Below are 21,277 nucleotides of genomic sequence, written 5' to 3' on the forward strand. Positions count from 1 at the left end.
GGAACCTGAACCACAGAACAACCTCAAAGTAGAACACGCCCTCAATATAGCAAGCGTGTGTTTCTCTGTTCAACTGGTTTTAGCTCACAAAATACTTTCAGAAATCTGACCCGGTTTCCATTCTGTATAGGTTTCAATGATTTTGCCGATAGGATTAGTTCAAATATGTATTTAAAAATAAGAATAATAATATTTATTTTTATGTATGTATTTTTTTGTATAAGTAAATAAGAACACAAGGAGACCATTCGGCCCATCTGAGCTTGTCTGGTTCCGAGCAGCTGATTGATCTCAGAACTTTGTCAAGTCGGGTCTTAAAGGATCCCAGTGATTCAGCCTCAACAACATGACTAGGTAACCCATTCCATCCCCTCACCACTCTCTGTGTGAAGAAGAGTCTCCTACCTTCTGTCCTGAGTCTATTTCAACTTAATTGCCATCTATCTCTATTTCTGTACTGTGCTTAAGGTTAACTGTGTCAGCTCCTTTTAACATTTTACACTTTTGCCATAGAAAACTCCCTATTCAGCCCTCAGTCTCTAGTTTCAACAGAACAGTGTGTTACTGGATCTGATACAGCGTTCACAGGTAAAAGGCTTTCATTATATCTTTAGCAGAGGTTTCTTGATTAGGGAAAGTCCTTGGCACACTTTCTCAATCTGATTATCCCGGTTACTCTCTGATGAAGCCACTCGCTGACATGCTTATCTCCTCAGGAAGGGGAGCCCTCTCTACAGCTCTGGCTTGCACTGTACCTGCGCTTGGTTTGAGATGGTGGGCTGCGTGGTGAGGGTGGGTCCGGATGGAGGGTCTCCTTTGCTGGTAAAGGTTGGGGATCCCCGACGCAGCACTGGAGACCCCAGGAACTGCCAGGGAGTTCATTTCAGAGAAACCTGGGGAGGACAGTCAGAAGTCTTGAGCCATTGTACAAGCAATATTCCCCCCTAGTGATTCTATTAAACAGTTTTATACCGTTACTAACTACAGCAGAGCACCGTGACTACAGTATTAGTTTTACCTGAGAAATCTCGAACTGAATCAGTTCATCTTGTGTTTAGGTATTGAAATGGTTGCTTGAAGCCTTTTTTTTTAAACCATTAGAACTCCCCAGTGTTCTTGTTCTTCAGTGACATCACAATGGAACCCAGTGGATCGGTCACAGGTTCCGGAATGACGTAACCAAAGACAATGGACAGCAAGTTATCATCTCGCATAGATTTGATTGGCTCTTGTAATGCTGAAATGTGAATTTCCCGATTATCCATAATTCTGTAGTTAGATATATATATAGGACGTTTCGGACAAAAGCCCCTCAGCTGTGTAATAAGAAAAGTAACCAGTGCAGTAAATATAGTATTTTTCAAGGTGCTATAAATAAAGGGTACTTTTTCATAAGGGGGAATTCTATTTCAATTATTTTCTTATAGTTCTGACACCACACAGACAGACAGACAGACGCAGTTTAAATGAGACTCATTCGAGACGCGCGTCATCAAAGAAAGGGTTTAATAATTCTCATTAAGGGGGGTTTAGTAAAGAGGCGATTGATGGGATTAGTTTGGTTTCCTGTCTGTTCTGAGAATTCAGACTCTCTCTCTCTCACCCACACACGCAGAGACTCGCTTCACGACCAGCACAGAGAACAGAGTTTTACAGATCTCTCTGGACAGAACAGGTGCGGACCGACAGACGGACAGACACACAGACACGCAAACAGAGATGACTAGCTGACAGCACAGGTGACACGCAGAGGTCCGACAGAGAGACCGCGATCGAAACGTGAACACCACGTACTGGTACGCAAATCGGACAAGCGCGTCGGGTCACGCAGTTAAAAACTACGCTCAGCTTGCTTGAAAATGTATTTATTTATTTATTTTTTTGGACAATCTATTTTTAATGTAATATAATGTTTTAATATGTTGTTCCTGCTTCCTTACTCTCTGTTTTATCAGATTAGTGTAAGGAATTCGCATAACTTGCTATTTATTTTCGTGTTTGGCATACCTTTGCAGTTTACCTAATCGCAGCTTGACTTGTTTAGCTGGAATAGAACCGGTACGTTCTCGTACCTCCAGAGGCTACATTACATACAGTGCACGCTTTTACTTTGCAGAATTGTCAAGGTGAGAATTTACTTACTAGTATTTATATATATACTGGGACACGTTTATATATATAAACGTGTCCAAGTCCAAAAGGGTATGTTTGTACGGTTAATTCTTCTCGGTTTCCTTGCTCAGCGATGTCTTCCACCCCGCTTCTCCCCCTCGCTTCTCGCACCCCGCCCCGGCTCTCTCCCCGAGGGGCGCAGCCGCCGGTGATCCAGCTCCAGATCGGACTGTTCCGGGAGCTGGTCTCCATCCCGCGGCCACAACTCTCCTTCAAGACCGTCAAGAAGCTGGCCTTGGAGATCATCCAGAAAAAGGTCAGACCTGAACTCAATGACTTATACTCATATGAATCAAACCTGACCCTTCGTCGCTGTGGGCCACAGTTACCAGGGCCTTTGGCACCAACGTGATCTATTCTTTCATGTTCTAAAGCAAATAAAACGGTTTCAGTATTTGAGTAAAAAGACAAGAGGCAGTAGAAAATAAACTAAGAAACCAAAATGTGATGCAGTGCTGTAACTCTGGCTCCCCAGTAGAATGCAACGGTATAATAATTAGAACTGGACAGTAGCACTTCATTTGAACCCTCAAACATTAGACGCTGTTTCTTTAAGGGCTGGGTTCCTGCTAGCTCTGATAGGGGGCCCGATGCGGTTTAATTTTCCGTTGTTGCACTGAAACCACAATCGCTAAGCTTGTGTAGCAATGAGAGCTTCATATGCATCACAATGATTCACTTTCCCACACTGCCCTTTACTACAGAGAAGTAACAAATGCACCGTTGGGACCCTTGTACACGTTTCCCGACAGTAAAAGCACAGTAAAGTGTAATAAAGCACAGTGAAAGTATGGTAAAGCATAGGCAAGCATTGTAAAGCACAGAGGTCTGGTAAAGCATAGGCAAGCATTGTAAAGCACAGAGAGATCTGGTAAAGCATAGGGAAGCATTGTAAAGCGCAGAGAGGTATGGTAAAGCATAGGGAAGCATTGTAAAGCACAGGGAGGTCTCGTAAAGCATAGGGAAGCATTGTAAAGCACAGAGAGGTATGGTAAAGCATAGGGAAGCATTGTAAAGCGCAGAGAGGTCTGATAAAGCATAGGGAAGCATTGTAAAGCGCAGAGAGGTATGGTAAAGCATAGGGAAGCATTGTAAAGCACAGAGAGGTCTGGTAAAGCATAGGGAAGCATTGTAAAGCACAGAGAGGTCTGGTAAAGCATAGGGAAGCATTGTAAAGCACAGAGAGGTCTGGTAAATCATATTTTAAAAAAAGGTAAACTAACCCTTATAAAAGTTTCCCATAGTAAAAGCACAGCAAAGTGTAACAAAGCACAGGTAAATCGTGGTAAAGCATAGGGAAGTCTCGTGAAGCAAATAGTTTAGGGTTAGGTCTGTGCTCAAGTGTAAAAAGGGGGGCTTTTAATCTGATTGACTCTAAGCCAGCTCAGGTCCGAGTTGTAAGTACAAACACACTACAAGATTAGTGCTATTGGTGTCTGTGAAGCCATCCCTTAAGGTTTAACACTTATGGAAGTCATGAACTAAATAATTCGAATAGCAGGGTCTGGCGTTGTGAATGAGCTGCAGGTTTAATGGTGTAGAAACAGACTGTGTTTTCAAAGTCTCCCTGGACTACAGTTATATCAAAGAGCAATGCCATGCCAACAAATAACTTTATTTAGTTCATAAAACCTTTGAAGAAAGCTTTGTGAGTAGGCGCCTAATTGAGTCAGGAAGTTTGCTGTTTTCAGAGTTTTGTTTTGCTGTGCGCCAAAAAATATTTTCCACTGTGCATCCCTCCCACCCCCAAACCACACACACGCACACGCACACGCACACGCACACACGCTGCCTCCCAGTCACCAATGACCTGGTGACCTGAAACACACAGAACATCTTTAACATCACAATGAATCTTAAACAGCCAAGAACAAGATTATGACCTGTATTGTAATACATTTAAAAAAAACTATTAATATTATTATTTATATATTATTATTTATTTGGCAGATGCCTTTATCCAAGGCGACTCACACAGGTGTTACAGGGCAGTTCAGGGTTACAATGCAAGATTCATATTTAAATACAGTGTAGTTTACAGTAAGTGCAATAATAATACTACTAGAATACAATATGAACTAGGATGCAACAAGTTAGGATGACAGCAAGTTACATTTATAATTACAGGAGGCTGTGTGGTCCAGTGGTTAAAGAAAAGGGCTTGTAACCAGGAGGTCCCTGGTTCAAATCCCCCCTCAGCCACTGACTCATTGTGTGACCCTGAGCAAGTCACTTCACCTCCTTGTGCTCCGTCTTTCGGGTGAGACGTAGTTGTAAGTGACTCTGCAGCTGATGCGTAGTTCACACACCCTAGTCTCTGTAAGTCGCTTGGACAAAGGCGTCTGCTAAATAAACAAATAATAATAATAATTACAGAGTAGTGCATAGCTGAGGACCTAAAGGGTTAAAAAGTGAGCCTAGTTTTAAGAATTTAACCATGGGTCAAAAATAGGAATAAGTCTTTAAAATCTTAAGAGATCGATCAGCTGCTATGTGTTTAATAAGACACACCTGAGCTTGTTACCTGGATTCTGGCTAATCAAGTGCATAGTAAAACCTGGAATGGACGAAGGTGCTCTGCAAAAGGATTCTCATTTCCATCACTGCAGTGCATCTTTTAAACTGCAGGTGGCGCTGTCTCTATGAGATTCTTTAAAAAGAAAATCGCTAATGCAAAAAGTTACGAGTGTGTCCTCAGAAAGATGAAGGATTTGCAGTGCTGTTTTGAATGCATTGTGGATGGAGCATGGGCTAGGTGTTGACAGCCTTGCTGTTCTCTGCAGGCTCCAGAGTGTGTCCTCCTGGCTCTGACTGATAAGATCCTGCTGTTCCGACACGCCCCGAGCTCGGAGAACGTCCTGCAGCGGCTGGGCGGGAGCGATGTGATCCGCGAAGGGGACCTCGTAGAGGTGGTGATGTCAGGTACGGGGGGAGACACACCCCACAATCCTGCCCGTCTCCGAGCAGCGACTACAGGAAGGGGTCCATTACCAAGAACGTACAGAAGTCTAAACGCTAGCCAGCCGATAAGTGCTTAGAGTTTTATCACTGTCACAAATATGCATGTCAAATCTAGTTGTCTTTTTGTAATTAGTAGTAAGTGTACTGGAGCAATCTAGGTAAAGTACCTTGCTGAAGGGTTCAGCAGCAGTGTCCCCCACCTGGGATTGAACCCACAACCATCCGGTCAAGAGTCCAGAGCCCTCACCACTACTCCCACAGTGATATTATGCATAGTGACAATGTTCTTACTGTGTAAATCTTTTTGCATGATATATGTAAGAAAAGGGTTAGGGTTATATCATGCAAAAAGATTTAAAATGTTTAAATGGGTTGGTACGAGACTGCCCCCTGTGGTGCAAATAAGGAAGTGCACAAAAGGAAGGACACCAGGCTTGTCACTGCTTGTGCAAAGAAGCCTGGCTCTTTTGCACAGGAGCTCAGATCAGGGCAGAACCTGTTGAAGCTGTGGAATGTTGAGTTCTCACGGAATGTGTCAGTCAGTTTGCCCCTCCCCCCTCCTTCCCCAGGCTCCGCCTCCCTGGCTGGGTTGAAGCTCCGCCCCCACGTCTTGGCTGTCCACTCGTATCGCTCGCCGACGTTCTGCCATCACTGCGGAGAGATGCTGTGGGGACTGGTGCGCCAAGGGTTAAAATGCGAAGGCAAGTCTGGAGACTGAAGCTCTCGGTCTGTCTCTACGCCGCCACTGCTAGATCCTGGTGCAGGTTTAGCTGTGAAATCCTTGTGTTGCAAAGGCAGTTTTTAGCGTGTGTTTGTGTGGTTTAGTATTGCATTTTATTTGTGTGCTGGTGTGATTAATTGTGACAGTTTGTGTGGTTCAGTGTTTGTGTGGCTTTGTTGACTAGCAGTGTGTGCATCTTGGTGTGTCTTCAATAGAATGGCTGTGTGTGTGTTTGTGTGTGTGTGTGTGTGGGTGTGTGTGTGTGTGTGTGTGTGTGTGTGTGTGTGTGTGTGTGTGTGTGTGTTTGCATGCCTGTGTGTTGCATGCCTGCGTGTGTGTGTGTGTGTTTGCATGCCTGTGTGTTGCATGCCTGTGTGTGTGTGTGTGTGTGTGTGCGTGCGTGTGCATGCCTCTGTGAGTGTGTGTGTGTGTGTGTCTGTGTCACTGGTGTTTGGTTCAGCCCTGTCTCCCCCTCTCAGGCTGTGGTCTGGACTTCCACAAGCGATGTGCCTTCAAGATCCCCAGTGACTGCAGCGGGACCCGGAGGAGGTGTGGACCCAGCCTCTCCCTCATCCCCACGGGCAGAACCAGAGCCGCCTCGCTGAGCACCCAGACAGGGGGCAGCCTGGAGGAGGTAACGGGTAATGCAGCCCGGGACAGACAGGCTGATTAATTACAAAACCAGCCCAGCAAACCTCTATCCAGGAATTATTATTATTATTATTATTATTATTTATTTGAGAGATGCCTTTATCCGAGGCGACTTACAGGTGTTACAGGGCAGTACAGGGTTACGATGCAAGCTTCATATTTAAATACAGTGTAGTTTACAGTAGAATACAATATGAAATAGGATGCAACAAGTTAGGATTACAACAAGTTATATCTACAATGACGTAGTAGTACAATAATACATTAGCTGAGGTCAAGCAAGTCCAGTACATAGTAGGAGGGGTGGATCAAGAGATCTACAAGCGCAGTCTAAACAGACGCAGTTAAATCTGTTAACTATTTAATTGATAGCCTCTAGACCGAAGGAAAAGCCACCTGCAGTTAGGTATCAGGACTCCCATTGTGTAGAAGTGTGAGCCATTCAAGATTATCCTGTGAGCCTTCTTAGTAATAGTTAGTTCTACAGTAGAGAAATGCTGTGTTTTAGATCTTTATTTTTTCGTATCTTTTCATGATCATGTGTTTTCATTTTTGACTGTGAAATCAGGAGCTGCCCTTCATGGGGCTGGTGGCTCCAAGCGATCAAATACATTAAAGGAATTCTGTCCTCCGATCTGTAGGGGGAGCTGTTGTCTTGACGAGGGAGCATGTAGTTCGACAGCTGGTTACATTACCTCTCCCTCCCCCCTCCCAGATCAGCCGGTCGAAGCCGAGCCGTCGCTCCAGGGCCCCCTCGTGGGGGGGGCGTCCCGTCTGGGTGGATCACCGGGAGCCGACCCGGGTTCAAGTGCCGCACAGGTTCCACATTCACACCTACACGCGCCCCACTGTGTGCCAGCACTGCCAGAGACTGTTGCTGGGGCTTTTCAGACAGGGCCTGCAGTGCTCAGGTGAGGGGGAGACCTCTTTCACACAGGCTGCGACCAGCTGAATGGTACTGATAGAAACTGATCAATACACATTTCGTTAGGAGTCTAAAACTATAAATTCAGCTCTTAGCGAGAATGGATTCAGTTGCAGATCATTAAAAATCCTGGACGAGACCGATGCTGCTTTAAATCCCTCCCCTCTCCTGTCGCTCCTCCAGATTGCAAGTTCAACTGCCACAAACGCTGCCTGCCTCTGTTGCCCAGCGACTGTGTGGGAGAGAGAGGCTCCTTCAATGGCGAAGGTAAGAGAGGGTCCCGAGACCACAGAGAGAGGGTCCTACCAGCTATAGAAACCACTGAAGCTGCAGGCTTGGCAAAGGAAGGTAGCTTTTTAGAGGATCTCCGAAAGATCCCACATTTCCAAGGTGTTCTACTCAGAGGAACTACAGAGGAACTGACGGATCAGCCAAACACACCAACCCAGATACAAGATCCAACGCTGGGAACTTCACCACATAAACACGGCAGCTCTCCTGGCTTAGATTGCTTTTCTTATTGTTCCTCATCTTAAAGATGTCGAACATTTACTAACGCAGCACACATACATTAAACCATTAAACATAATACAAGCGTCAGGCGTCCAGCGAGCTCAGAGCGGACACCTGCATGGCTGGCCCTTGTCCTTCAGAAGCTGTTAGCTCTCTGAAATCCGCTCTCGAGTTCCTGGTTCGGTTCCTGGGATCGGAGGACGTCCGCTGAACCTTCAGATCCCCTGAGCTGCGTAGGGAATTCCACACTGATGGAATGTAATTGGACAGTCTAAATTAAGTAAGCACACAAATAAACAGCTAAAATGATCATACAATCCGATGCAATCTCTTGGTGTCTAGTTGCAGATGCTGAAATGACCTCCTGTCCGTCCTCTGATGCGGAGGAGGATCTAGACCCGCCCTCCCACAGCACCCTATTGGTGGATTTGGACGAGCAACCCAGCTTTGAGCAAGACCCATTCGCTGAGCCCGGGGGGGCGGAGCTACAGCCACCAATCAGGTAGCAGATCAGAGGTGGAGGACTGCTTATGACATTTTAGGATGACGCTGTTAAGATCCTCCACAGTTTAGATCATTAAACTGGTTGTTTCTCAGCCGTAGTTAAAGCACAGCAAAGTATAATAAAGCATAGTGAATACACTTTAAACATAAGCAAGCATTGTAAAGCACAGAGAGGTATGGTAAAGCATAGGCAAGCATTGTAAAGCACAGAGAGGTCTGGTAAAGCATAGGGAAGCATTGTAAAGCACAGAGAGGTCTGGTAAAGCATAGGGAAGCATTGTAAAGCACAGAGAGGTCTGGTAAAGCATAGGGAAGCATTGTAAAGCACAGAGAGGTCTGGTAAAGCATAGGGAAGCATTGTAAAGCACAGAGAGGTCTGGTAAAGCATAGGGAAGCATTGTAAAGCACAGAGAGGTCTGGTAAAGCATAGGGAAGCATTGTAAAGCACAGATAGGTCTGGTAAAGCATAGGGAAGCATTGTAAAGCACAGAGAGGTCTGGTAAAGCATAGGGAAGCATTGTAAAGCACAGAGAGGTCTGGTAAAGCATAGGGAAGCATTGTAAAGCACAGAGAGGTCTGGTAAAGCATAGGGAAGCATTGTAAAGCACAGAGAGGTGTGTTAAAGCATAGGGAAGCATTGTAAAGCACAGAGAGGTCTGGTAAAGCATATTTTAAAAAGCATGGCCAACCATAGTAAATGCATAGTATAACTGTGGTAAAAAGAGGAAAACTGCAAAATAAATTCTGGGTCAGCAGCCCCCCCCCATTGTAATGCTGTTGGTTTGTTCCTAGCCCGTGCTTCAGCAGTAACATCCCTCTGATGCGGGTGGTTCAGTCTGTGAGGCACACCAAGAGAAGGGGCAGCGCCGTGCTGAGGGAGGGCTGGCTGCTCCACTGCAACTCCCAGGACCTGCTGGTGAGAGCGAGGCAACAGCGCTTACTGTTCTCTCCACATCAAACACACCCTGCCCTGAAAAATACCCCTCACGCCTCCCAGCCACCAACACCGTGCTCCGGACAAGAAACCCAACAGCGGCTGACCTACTAGAATAAATTAAAAAAAAAAAAGAATCTGACTGCTTGATCATTGGGTTTGTGAAACCAGCCTGTAAGCACCAGTGCACTTACGCAGTCATCCAATGCCTAATGACTGTCATTTGAAATGGAGCATTATCAATTTAATCAATTTAAAAAAAATGGCACCCTAAATCAGTCTGCAAATGACGAAGCCGTCTGTCTCTGTGCTGGGGTTTTAGAGCTGGGTTTTAGTGCCAGTTCTTACTGTATTGAATGGCTTGCACTATTTCTACACTTGCTTAGATTCACGAGACACATAATTCATTGACATCTCATAAACCAAGGTCCTATTGGAAGTGACTCTGCAGCAGCAGTTGTTGATGATGCAGAGTTCACCCCCTAGTCTCTGTAAGTCACTTTGGATGAAAGCGTCTGCTGAACGACTCATTAATAATGAAATCCCCTTCTCTTCACTGTAGAGAAAGCGACATTACTGGCGTCTGGACAGCAAGTGCATCACTCTCTTTCAGAATGAGGGCGGGGCCAAATACTACAAGGTAAGAGGGCGTGGGGGCAGGGCCAAGGATTACAAGGTAAGAGAGCGTGGGGGCGGGGCCAAGGACTACAAGGTAAGAGGGTGTGGGGGCGGGGCCAAGGACTACAAGGTAAGAGGGTGTGGGGGCGGGGCCAAGGACTACAAGGTAAGAGGGTGTGGGGGCGGGGCCAAGGACTACAAGGTAAGAGGGTGTGGGGGCGGGGCCAAGGACTACAAGGTAAGAGGGTGTGGGGGCGGGTCCAAGGACTACAAGGTAAGAAGTGTGGGGGCAGGTCCAAGGACTACAAGGTAAGAGGGTGTGGGGGCGGGTCCAAGGACTACAAGGTAAGGGGGCGTGGGGGCTGAAATACTCAGGACAGCGGCTTTGCCTGGTTTGTAAATGTTCTTATATATTTTTGAAAGGGTTTTTTCTGACCTCTGCAATTTGAATATAAATACATTTTGAAGAGTTCCTTGTATAATAAGACAGACCGAATGATATTTTTTTATAGAGCAATACACTTTTTTTATGCTCTTAAGCCATGTCGTATCTTGACGCCCTGTCCTGTTTGCTGCTCTGAGATCAATTAGCTACAAGGAACCGGACGAGCTTAGATGGGCCGAAGCTCATTTTTCTTATGTTCTTATTGGGAGCATTCAGTCATTTAATCTGGTAATAAACTCAGGAGACACGAGCAAACTGTTGCAACACCCTCCAACAAGTATTGGGACAGATCAATGCCAGGGAGACTTGGGGTAGGGCATGTGTTGCCCATTTTACCCCCACTCAGCTCCATGGCTTACTAAACATCTTGGGACCATTGATACAGAAAGACAGCCTTCCTAATAGAGCCCAGGCTATTCATTTAGTATTTATATACCACAGGAGGAGCAGTGTGGGATATTGTACTCTATTACATGATGCTTTCTATACAGAACCACTAAGGAGTTTTATCTAACACAAACTGTCGTAAAACTACATTGCACCATTCAAAAAGTCAAACTCACATTCAGGACAAGAAACCTTCAAACAATGCTTCCTGTTTAGTAAGGAACAGAAAAAACCAACAGCATACTAGAGCAATTTATAGACTTGTATCTCAGAGTGCACAGACCCAAAGCAACCTGATATAGCTGTTTATACTCACATAGTACCCAATGCAGAATTACTGTTACTTAAAATAGAGAGTCGACGATATAAAGGGAAGCACGGCACATTCTAAACATATGGCCGTGTAACAGATTAATTGCCCCATGCAGCGTACAGAAACTGCATTATAGGGTTAAACTTCACCCCCTCTTGTCTGCAGGAGTTGCCCCTCTCTGAGATCCTGCAGGTGCATGGTGCAGAGGAGTTATCCGTCCTGCCAGCAGGGGGCAGCACTCACTGCTTCGAGCTGGTCACAGACACCCTGGTCTACTGCGTGTTTGGAAGCCGGACGCATTCAGCACAGGGCAGCAGAGCCCCAGATACCAGGGCCTGGGAGAGGGCAATCCGGCAGGCACTGATGCCCATCCACACCCCCTCCAGCACGGGCACAGAAGGGCAGGGTAAGGGGAACAAGAACAGCACACCTTAGAAAAAGCTTCCCATAGTAAAAGCTAAACTAACCCATAGCAAAGTGTAATAAAGCACAGTGAAAGCAGGGTAAAGCATAGACAAGCATTGTAAAGCACAGAGAGGTCTGGTAAAGCATAGGCAGGCATTGTAAAGCACAGAGAGGTCTGGTAAAGCATAGGCAGGCATTGTAAAGCACAGTGAGGTCTGGTAAAGCATAGGGAAGCATTGTAAAGCACAGAGAGGTCTGGTAAAGCATAGGGAAGCATTGTAAAGCACAGAGGTCTAGTAAAGCATAGGGAAGCATTGTAAAGCACAGAGAGGTCTGGTAAAGCATAGGGAAGCATTGTAAAGCACAGAGAGGTCTGGTAAAGCATAGGGAAGCATTGTAAAGCACAGAGAGGTCTGGTAAAGCATAGGGATGCATTGTAAAGCACAGAGAGGTCTGGTAAAGCATAGGGATGCATTGTAAAGCACAGAGAGGTCTGGTAAAGCATAGGTAAGCATTGTAAAGCACAGAGAGGTCTGGTAAAGCATAGGGAAGCATTGTAAAGCACAGAGAGGTCTGGTAAAGCATAGGGACGCATTGTAAAGCACAGATAGGTCTGTTAAAGCATAGGGAAGCATTGTAAAGCACAGAGAGGTCTGGTAAAGCACAGGGAAGCATTGTAAAGCACAGAGAGGTGTGGTAAAGCATAGGGAAGCATTGTACAGCACAAACTACCATACTTTTAAAAGGGAGCTTTGAAGAAACCAAAACTTTGAAGAAACCAAGTCAAGCATATAAACTGTACACGAGCTGAAACGTTTGTCTTCCTGACAATTTCTCGTAGGTTTTATTTTCTGATTGATCACATTAGCACATATTATAAAGCTGTACCCTAAAGGAGTGCAGCAGCATGTCAGTGGCATTCATCACGGGATCATTCACAATGGCTATCCCATGTTTCTGTTCTTTATCCCTGCAGTGTCCAACATGCAAGCCCAAGAGAATATGGTAAGTGTGTTTTTTTGAAAGGTGAGGGATAACGGCACTAGCACAGGCAGAGAGAGAGAGAGAGAGAGAGAGAGAGAGAGAGAGAGAGAGAGAGAGAGAGAGAGAGAGAGAGAGAGAGAGAGAGAGAGAGAGAGAGAGAGAGAGAGAGAGAGAGAGAGAGAAAGAGAGTCATCTTCTAAAGGATTCAGTGAGCGTTTCAGACTCAAATAGAATCATCTTCTAAAAATAATTCCCAGGGTTACAAACCCAAGACTGTAACTCCCTTCCCTGCCATTCAGTACTGGGTCTCTCTCAAGCAGACAGACAATTGTGCTGAAATGTGTCGTTGAGGTGGATTATACAAATTCCCAAAGGGGGCTAAGCTGAGACCACCAAACTCACAACCGTCCCCACATTGCCTCTCCCTCCGTCTTCATTAGCCTTGCTGTTGAGGGAAGGGGGTAGTTCGGTCTGCGTGTACCCATCAGTGTGTGTGCGTGTGTTCCGTGCCGAGACCCCGAAATCTCACACCGTTTTCAGTTCCCACGGATCACTAGTCATCCTAATAGTCACATATTTACAGCACAATAACGAGACAGCTAGTTATTAGCAGAAATGAAGCTGTAATTAGTTAATCTCTGTGCAGTGTTCATGGAGGATCTTGAATGCTTCTCAAAGCTCTTATTTCATCTTGCCTTGGCGTGTGTGTGAAGCTAAACCTTGCTGATGCTGGCTTAGTTTCTCTTTGTGTCAGCAGTATTCCAGCCAAGGTCAGTTCCCACATTCTCAGTTCCTTGAGCAGTAAACACCTCCCTCCGTCCTCTCAGCTGTGCTGAGCCACAGTGTCCTCACATTATCTGTTTAACCTTTCACCTTACAGCCCACCCCTTTGACGCTCAAGAAATTAGCATCACAGAGCAGTTCATGTCAATGAATGGATCCCAGGGATGGAAATAAGACTCCTATTGCATAGCGGTTTCACCCACTCCAGGTTTTACTACCAGTCTGATTAGCCACAGTGGGTATAGGTAACAAGTTCAGGTGCGTCTTATTATGAAACTCATAGTAAAAACCAGGCATGCTATGCATTACTTCCATCCCTGGGATCACTGCTTTGTCAAGTATCAGAGTTCATTTTTCTGTTTGTGATGTACCATAGTATTTCACCTGTGCTTCTGTTTCCACACCAGGACTTCAGCAGTGTCTACCAGATCTTTCCTGATGAGTTACTGGGATCAGGCCAGTTTGGAATAGTCTACGCAGGTAAGACCCGGACAGGGAATTGTCAGGCATGAAATTCATTCCAAAAAATCATTCTGCATTCCACTTATTCTTGCTAGCTTGATTAACAAACTGCAAACCATATGGAGCGCCCCTAAACCTTTATGACCTCAATCATGGGGCAGCAGTGTGGAGTAGTGGTTAGGGCTCTGGACTCTTGACCGGAGGGTCGTGGGTTCAATCCCAGGTGGGGGACACTGCTGCTGTACCCTTGAGCAAGGTACTTTACATAGATTGCTCCAATAAAAACCCAACTGTATAAATGGGTAATTGTATGTAAAAATAATGTGATATCATGTAGCAATTGTAAGTCGCCATGGATAAGGGCGTCTGCTAAGAAATTAATAATAATAATAATAATAATCAGCAATTATCAAATCAAAGCAAAATATATCTGAGAGAAATGCTTAACTTTGACTCTATTAATGCATGATTTACATATACTGCTAGAGCGCTCTGCAGTGTTGAGAGTGGAGCTCTCTTTCCTATACTACTAGAGCGCTCTGCAGTGTTGAGAGTGGAGTTCTCTTTCCTATACTACTAGAGCGCTCTGCAGTGTTGAGAGTGGAGTTCTCTTTCCTATAGACCTCTATACAGCTCTGCAGTGTGGAGAATTGAGTTCTCTTTCCTATACTACTAGAGCGCTCTGCAGTGTGGAGAGTGGAGTTCTCTTTCCTATACTACTAGAGCGCTCTGCAGTGTTGAGAGTGGTGTTCTCTTTCCTATACTACTAGAGCGCTCTGCAGTGTTGAGAGTGGTGTTCTCTTTCCTATACTACTAGAGCGCTCTGCAGTGTGGAGAGTGGAGTTCTCTTTCCTATACTACTAGAGCGCTCTGCAGTGTTGAGAGTGGTGTTCTCTTTCCTATACTACTAGAGCGCTCTGCAGTGTGGAGAGTGGAGTTCTCTTTCCTATACTACTAGAGCGCTCTGCAGTGTGGAGAGTGGAGTTCTCTTTCCTATACTACTAGAGCGCTCTCCAGTGTTGAATGGAGTTTATAAACCTAATGGAAACACAAAACGGGTACAATCTAAGAAACTATTTGTCAGCTGCAATTGTCTTTGCTGTTCAGGTAAACACAGGAAATCTGGCCGTGACGTTGCAGTCAAAGCTATCGACAAGGCCAGGTTCCCCAGCAACCAGGAGAGACAGCTGAGGAACGAGGTGTCCATCCTGCAGGTGAGAGACCCAGGCAGGGGAGTGATCCGAGAGCGCAGCCAGCACGGATCAGAAGCACAGGCACAGCGTGCTGCAGTGCATTACAGGGAACCCGTGTTTTGGCACAGTACTAGAGCATTTTGTTCAGGTTGGAGCCCAGCTTGTTTTCCACAAACAAAACAAAACATTGAACTAAATCATGAGACATTTCAACAGAGAAAGAAAGACTATGTAACCGTTTCATTGTCTAATACTGTATAATAAATTAAAACGTGCGTAGAAATACATTACTGTATTAGATTAGGTTACTAGTCTGCAGTGTTGAGAGTGGAGTTCTCTTTCCTATATTACTAGAGTGCTCTGCAGTGTTGAGAGTGGAGCTCTCTTTCCTATACTACTAGAGCGCTCTGCAGTGTTGAGTGGAGTTCTCTTTCCTATATTACTAGAGCGCTCTGCAGTGTTGAGAGTGGAGTTCTCTTTCCTATACTACTAGAGCGCTCTGCAGTGTTGAGTGGAGTTCTCTTTCCTATATGACTAGAGCGCTCTGCAGTGTTGAGTGGAGTTCTCTTTCCTATATGACTAGAGCGCTCTGCAGTGTTGAGAGTGGAGTTCTCTTTCCTATATTACTAGAGCGCTCTGCAGTGTTGAGTGGAGTTCTCTTTCCTATACTATTAGAGCGCTCTGCAGTGTTGAGGGATCTCATTCCTTGTTCTGTGTGTTTGTTCAGAGCTTGCATCACCCGGGGGTGGTGACCCTGCAGGGCATGTTCGAGACGGTGGACCACGTGTTCGTTGTCATGGAGAAGCTCCACGGGGACATGCTGGAGATGATCCTGTCCAGCGAGAGGGGGAGGCTGCCAGAGAGGAGCACCCGCTTCCTCGTCACACAGGTCAGTGCATCAACCACCTCTCCACACAGCGGCACTGCACTCCTACTGTGAATAGGTTGACCAGTCACCACTTTAAAAAATCTATATGAATACATGAATTGATAACGGCTGGTGCTCGATTTTGTGAGCGTACGATTTCGTAAGACTTTGCCCTCCGTGCGCTATATTTTAGCGGCTTGGAATTTTTTAAAAACTGTTTTATTAATGTTTTAAAATATCATTTATATGTGAATGGATTGCAACCGCAACATTTGAGACTGCTTGCTTCACAATGACTTAACGGGACGTGCGATTAGTCGACTATCAGTCGACTATAGCTAGCCTATATCTATATATATATATTGTGTGGAGGAAAGGTGTAGTCCAAGTGGGTACAGGACTACACCCCCCAGAATACACCTTAACTACAGCTGTTTCCCATCCCAACCCCGAGGCATTCTGGGGGCTGTAGTCCTGTACCCACTTAGACTACCCCTGTCCTCCACCAACTCTGCCTCAATATCTCTCTATACTATCTCTCTCAGATTCTAGAAGCTCTGAGATACCTCCACTTCAAGAACATCGCCCACTGTGACCTCAAACCAGAGAACGTGCTGCTGGCGTCCGCTGACCCCTTCCCACAGGTCAGAGCACACTTCCTGCTTCTCTCCCATTGGCTCTGCACTATTGTGATCTCAGTTACCTTGGTTCCAAACCAACAAACTTCAGCTGATCTTTAATTATTACATTGAACCGACATGTTCAATGAAATAATGAAGGACCACCTGAAGCAGACAAACATTTCAGGTAGTGCCTCTATCAGCGTCACCACTCAGCAAACAAAGGTAGCAGCCAAAATATTTATCTACTTGACTTCAGCTCTATTTGTCTGCCTCTCTCCCTCCTGTATCCCCTTTATCACCACCCCACCCCTCTTTCTCTCTCTCATTCTCCCCTGCGCCCCTTTCTTAACTGGTTAGCCATTGATGTTAAAGATACCCAGAAAACATGCAGGATTGTGGCTCTCCAGGACCAGAGTTGGCCTCCCCTGATCCAGTGCCTTCACCGTGTCTTGCTCCTTGCTCTCTCCTCCCAGGTGAAGCTGTGTGATTTCGGTTTCGCCCGGATCATCGGTGAACGGTCGTTCCGTCGGTCGGTCGTGGGCACGCCGGCTTACCTGGCCCCCGAGGTGATCCGCAGCCACGGGTACAACCGCTCCCTGGACATGTGGTCCGTGGGCGTGGTCCTGTACGTGAGCCTGAGCGGCACCTTCCCCTTCAACGAGGACGAGGACGTGAGCGAGCAGATCCAGAACGCCACCTTCATGTACCCCGAGCAGCCTTGGAGCCAGGTCTCCCAGCACGGTGAGGGGCTCAGCTGGGCAACCCTCCTGCAGGGGGACTCTGGGACCCCTCGGGGGCTCATTTCCAGCACTTCACAGCTGTGGCCAAAAGTTTTGGGCTGATATCTTTAATAAAGGTCACTTATGGAGCCCCTTTAGAGTATCCTGGACTGGCTGGTACAGTTGGGCTCAGCCCGAGAGAGTGAAGGATCGCAATGACCAGTAAGGTTGGGGAAGAAACCAATACTGCAGCAAGCCTATTAGATTTAGCTTTATACACAGCATGTGTGTTGTATGAAACTGGATAAATATGCTGCGTGCATTTCATAAGCAGTGATGTAAATGTTACTTGAATGTGTGTGAAGCCTGCTTGTTTATGATAATGGGGATCACAGCACCTCCACTCACCTCACAAATAAAATCCATTCCCTCTTCCATTCACAGCCATCGACCTGATCAACAACCTGCTGCAGGTGACGGTGCGACGGCGGTACAGCGTGGATAAGGCTCTCGGTCACACCTGGCTGCAGGTACACGACTATACCACCCGCTGTACAGTGAGGGGCTGCAGTGAAATGTTTAGCATCACCCTGTAGAAAGAACTCATTTTGCTTCATAAAGTTGAATGAAACCTGCTGACTAATGTTAGGTTTAATATATTGAATGACACAGCGCTTTGTAGTTTTCCATATACTTCATGAAAAAATTTAAAAAGGTGACATTTTGAAATCTGACATATAATACTACTGTACTACTAATATGGCTTCCGGTATCATTTTGTAGTTTCTTTGATTACATGATGTTGAATAAAAGATCTAAATTATGTTCATATAATTCTAGGCGATGCGAAACTTTTGGCCACAGCTGTATACAGTACATTGAAAAGAACATCCTTTTTAAATACAGCAGCTCTCAGAACGCCTCAAACACATCAACAACACTCCAGAACAGTTATTTCAGTTCACTTTCCAAAAAAGAAAAGCCCCCATAGACACCAAATGTTGTTCTTCTACAAAGAAAAATCCTAAAATAAAAACGAGAGTAAGTAAACACCAAGAAACAGAAGCCCCACTGCCTCTCCCTGTCTCTCCTCCAGTGTACCGGCCTCTGCCTCTCCCTGTCTCTCCTCCAGTGTACCGGCCTCTGCCTCTCCCTGTCTCTCCTCCAGTGTACCGGCCTCTGCCTCTCCCTGTCTCTCCTCCAGTGTACCGGCCCCTGCCTCTCCCTGTCTCTCCTCCAGTGTACCGGCCTCTGCCTCTCCCTGTCTCTCCTCCAGTGTAACGGCCTCTGCCTCTCCCTGTCTCTCCTCCAGGATTTCCAGCTCTGGTTGGACCTGCGGGAGTTCGAGACCCGACTGGGCCGGCGCTACCTCACCCACCCGAGCGACGAGGCTCTGTGGCAGAGCCACGCTGCAGAGAAAGGCCTGGCACACCCAGCGCACTTCATCACAGAGCAGAGAGACAGTGAATAAACCAGCTTTGAAGATTGAGGTTATAGAATCTATTCAACTGAAGTCTTTAAAATCTTCAAATGAGTCGACAAAGTTAACCAGAACCAATACTTTAAGAGCAGCACAGAAGCCAGGAGCAGAGGATTTGGAAATGAAGTGGAGACTGAGGGAAGGAGACGCTTCTTCACACAGAGAGTGGGGAGGGGATGGAATGGGTCACCTAGCCGTGTTGTTGAGGCAGAATCACTGGGATCCTTTAAGACCGAACTTGAGAAGGTTCTGAGATCAAGCAGCTGCTCGGAACCGGACGAGCTTAGACGGGCCGAATGCTTCTTCTCGTTTGCAAATGTTCTTAATGAAGCTTGCATTAAAAACCTGGAAAGAATGGAAATGCTTGCTACGTCATTGTGAATCGTATTTCCAACCCTGAGATTGCAACACGCATTCCCATACATTCAATCAGTGCACTGACAAAGAAATAAACCAACACTGAAGTGTATATTTGTTTAGATTTGTTTTTATTATCCAAGGTAGATGTTCATTATCTTTATTATTAAGGCTTCCGTGCTGTTACAATGGAAGCAAGCCAAGGCATTTGGGTAAAACACAGAAGGGAAAAGACCCAAGTAGTGAGCCATGAGTGTTGAGCAACTCCAACACTGATCAGATTAACGATGAACCACTGCAATGCGGCCTCATGAACAGCCTACTGCTACAGGCTTGGAGACCGTAAAAGAGAGGCAAGGAGATGAGCCACAACTGGCAGTGATAACCTACCGAAACATGGGGTTCAAATATATATTGTGTGGTTTGCCTAGAAGGGAGGGCTTCTTTGCTCAAAGTTCTCTGTACAGTATCTCTCCCTCTGTGCTTCCCCAATCCTCCTATGCTTAAGTAAACATGACTGTCAACCTGCATCGGATTGTGTTTAAGTAATTAGATGTGTGTGTGTGTGTGTGTGTGTGTGTGTGCGTGCGTGTGGCACAGACCTGTCGTCAAGTCCCATTTCAGCTTCTGAACTGCTGCGTTTCCACTGCCCTGGAACCTGTTCTCAATGAGAGCTGTGCAGTTCCAGTGAAATGTCTAAGCAAAGCAAAACTCAGACTGCTGTGTGGTGAACGTCCCTAATCGGCTTAATATATGATACTGCTGATGATGGCTTGCTTACAGGACACCATGCAGAATTTGAAGCCTCCTGCAGGTATAACTAAGTTGCTTAAGAAGAATAGCTTACAGTCTGAGCACAGTATTACTAGACAATGGAAACACTGCATCCTAACATTAAATCCGTCCTATTCTCAAACAACGGCTTCATAACTTCCCAGCACCTTCAAGCCACGCCCCCTTTCCTCTCTGGGGGCGGGTCTTATATCACCATTGGTTACCGTATCCTCATCATGTGATCATACATGGGCTGGAGAATTCAAAGCTGATCTCCATTCGTTTACTTTGCTTGACCATTGTAAAAGTGCAAGGTTCCTGTAACCAGGTTTACAGAATCTCATCTTCATTAAAAAGGACTTGACTGCAAGTCTAGATATATATATATTTCTGTGTTTATTGCAGCGAGGTTAAGGAGAAGTTACATAGATAGCATTTCTAAAAGAACACTGCATGCATCTGCAAAAATAATATAATCCAATGTTAGGCAAGGCATTTTATTTCTCGGTTTCCATTATTTTTTTTAAATCACTCTTAAACTCAGCCTGCCCTGATCACAGTTTACAGAATTTAACCAGCTAGAATTGCAATATGGGGTATTTCTAAAACACAGCCAGTATGTACTGTATATACCATATAAGCAGGTCCCTACTTGAATGTTGTAACCACATTATCCAATCAGAAGTAAATTGAATCTGCTTTTTACTATTTGATCACACAGCCCCTTGAATAAAGTAGATTTTTCCTGATGACATTCTATGATAATGTTTCTACATTCTAGCAGGGACCCCAGTAATTGCATACATTGGTGGTAGAAGTGGGATATTTCTTTGCCAACAGAATTGCTGGCAGCTATAGGATCACTAGACTTGTGTATTCTTTTTTGTTTCTTGTTCACTAAGGGGGAGGGCAGGTGTCTGAGCAGCGATTCTTTGTTTAAGGGTGGAAAGGGAGAAGGGGATGGGCAGGGAGAAGGGGGTTTACAAGTCGCTCTCTCCATAGAGTGCGCTGGAGAAGGACATGTAGTCGAGAGCCCCGTTGACAGAATCGGATCCGATGTACTTGGTCATCCTGCTGATGCAGTACTCTGCCTGCTCTGGGGGGAGCTCACGCCTCAGCTCATCCACCGTGATGTACGTCTGAGAGAGACAGAGGGGGAGAGGGAGAGAGAGAGAGGGAAAGAGAGGAGAGAGAGAGAGAGGGGGGAAGACAGAGAGGGGGAGAGAGAGAGGGGGAGAGACAGAAAGGGAGAGGGGGAGGGGAGAGAGAGAGGGGGAGAGAGAGACAGAACAGAGGGGGAGGGGGAGGGGAGAGAGAGGGGGAGAGAGAGAGAGGAAGAGGGAGAGAGAGGGGGGAGAGAGGGAAAGAGGGAGAGAGAGGGGGAGAGAGAGAGGGGGGAGAGAGAGAGAGGGAGCGGGAGATAGAGAGAGAGAGGGAGAGATTGAGAGAGGGAGCGGGGTAGAGCGAGAGAGAGAGAGCGAGAGA

At 46.0% G+C, this 21,277-nt stretch overlaps 2 protein-coding genes across 5 annotated transcripts in view; one reads left to right on the forward strand and one right to left on the reverse strand.

Annotated features, from left to right (window-relative positions):
- The first annotated feature begins 1,512 nt into the window (after positions 1 to 1,512).
- Positions 1,513 to 19,548, forward strand: LOC117398532 (serine/threonine-protein kinase D3-like). Of its 4 annotated transcripts, XM_059015704.1 has the most exons (20): positions 1,513 to 1,796; positions 2,045 to 2,126; positions 2,244 to 2,428; positions 4,956 to 5,094; positions 5,703 to 5,834; positions 6,334 to 6,488; positions 7,221 to 7,416; positions 7,614 to 7,697; positions 8,286 to 8,445; positions 9,240 to 9,363; positions 9,944 to 10,021; positions 11,310 to 11,550; positions 12,526 to 12,554; positions 13,724 to 13,796; positions 14,886 to 14,992; positions 15,699 to 15,860; positions 16,385 to 16,483; positions 16,936 to 17,203; positions 17,626 to 17,711; positions 18,494 to 19,548. In XM_059015704.1, the coding sequence occupies exons 3-20, from the start codon at positions 2,246 to 2,248 to the stop codon at positions 18,650 to 18,652; spliced, it is 2,475 nt and encodes an 824-aa protein (XP_058871687.1). In that variant the 5' UTR covers positions 1,513 to 1,796; positions 2,045 to 2,126; positions 2,244 to 2,245; the 3' UTR covers positions 18,653 to 19,548. The 4 variants fall into 4 exon arrangements, with proteins under 4 accessions (XP_058871687.1, XP_058871685.1, XP_058871686.1 ...); XM_059015702.1 differs by having other exon boundaries at positions 1,513 to 2,126; XM_059015703.1 differs by lacking the exon at positions 2,045 to 2,126 and having other exon boundaries at positions 1,513 to 1,861.
- The window catches only part of LOC117418841 (alpha-actinin-2-like), a 30,109-nt gene continuing 27,964 nt past the window's right edge, over positions 19,133 to 21,277 (reverse strand). Inside the window, exon 21 of the mRNA XM_059015701.1 lies at positions 19,133 to 20,931. Coding sequence (XP_058871684.1) covers positions 20,773 to 20,931 — 159 coding nt within the window. The 3' untranslated portion in view covers positions 19,133 to 20,772. The remainder of the gene's footprint in view (positions 20,932 to 21,277) is intronic.

Source organism: Acipenser ruthenus, chromosome 51, assembly GCF_902713425.1.
Source record: "Acipenser ruthenus chromosome 51, fAciRut3.2 maternal haplotype, whole genome shotgun sequence".
In the NCBI taxonomy this organism is placed as follows: domain Eukaryota; kingdom Metazoa; phylum Chordata; class Actinopteri; order Acipenseriformes; family Acipenseridae; genus Acipenser; species Acipenser ruthenus.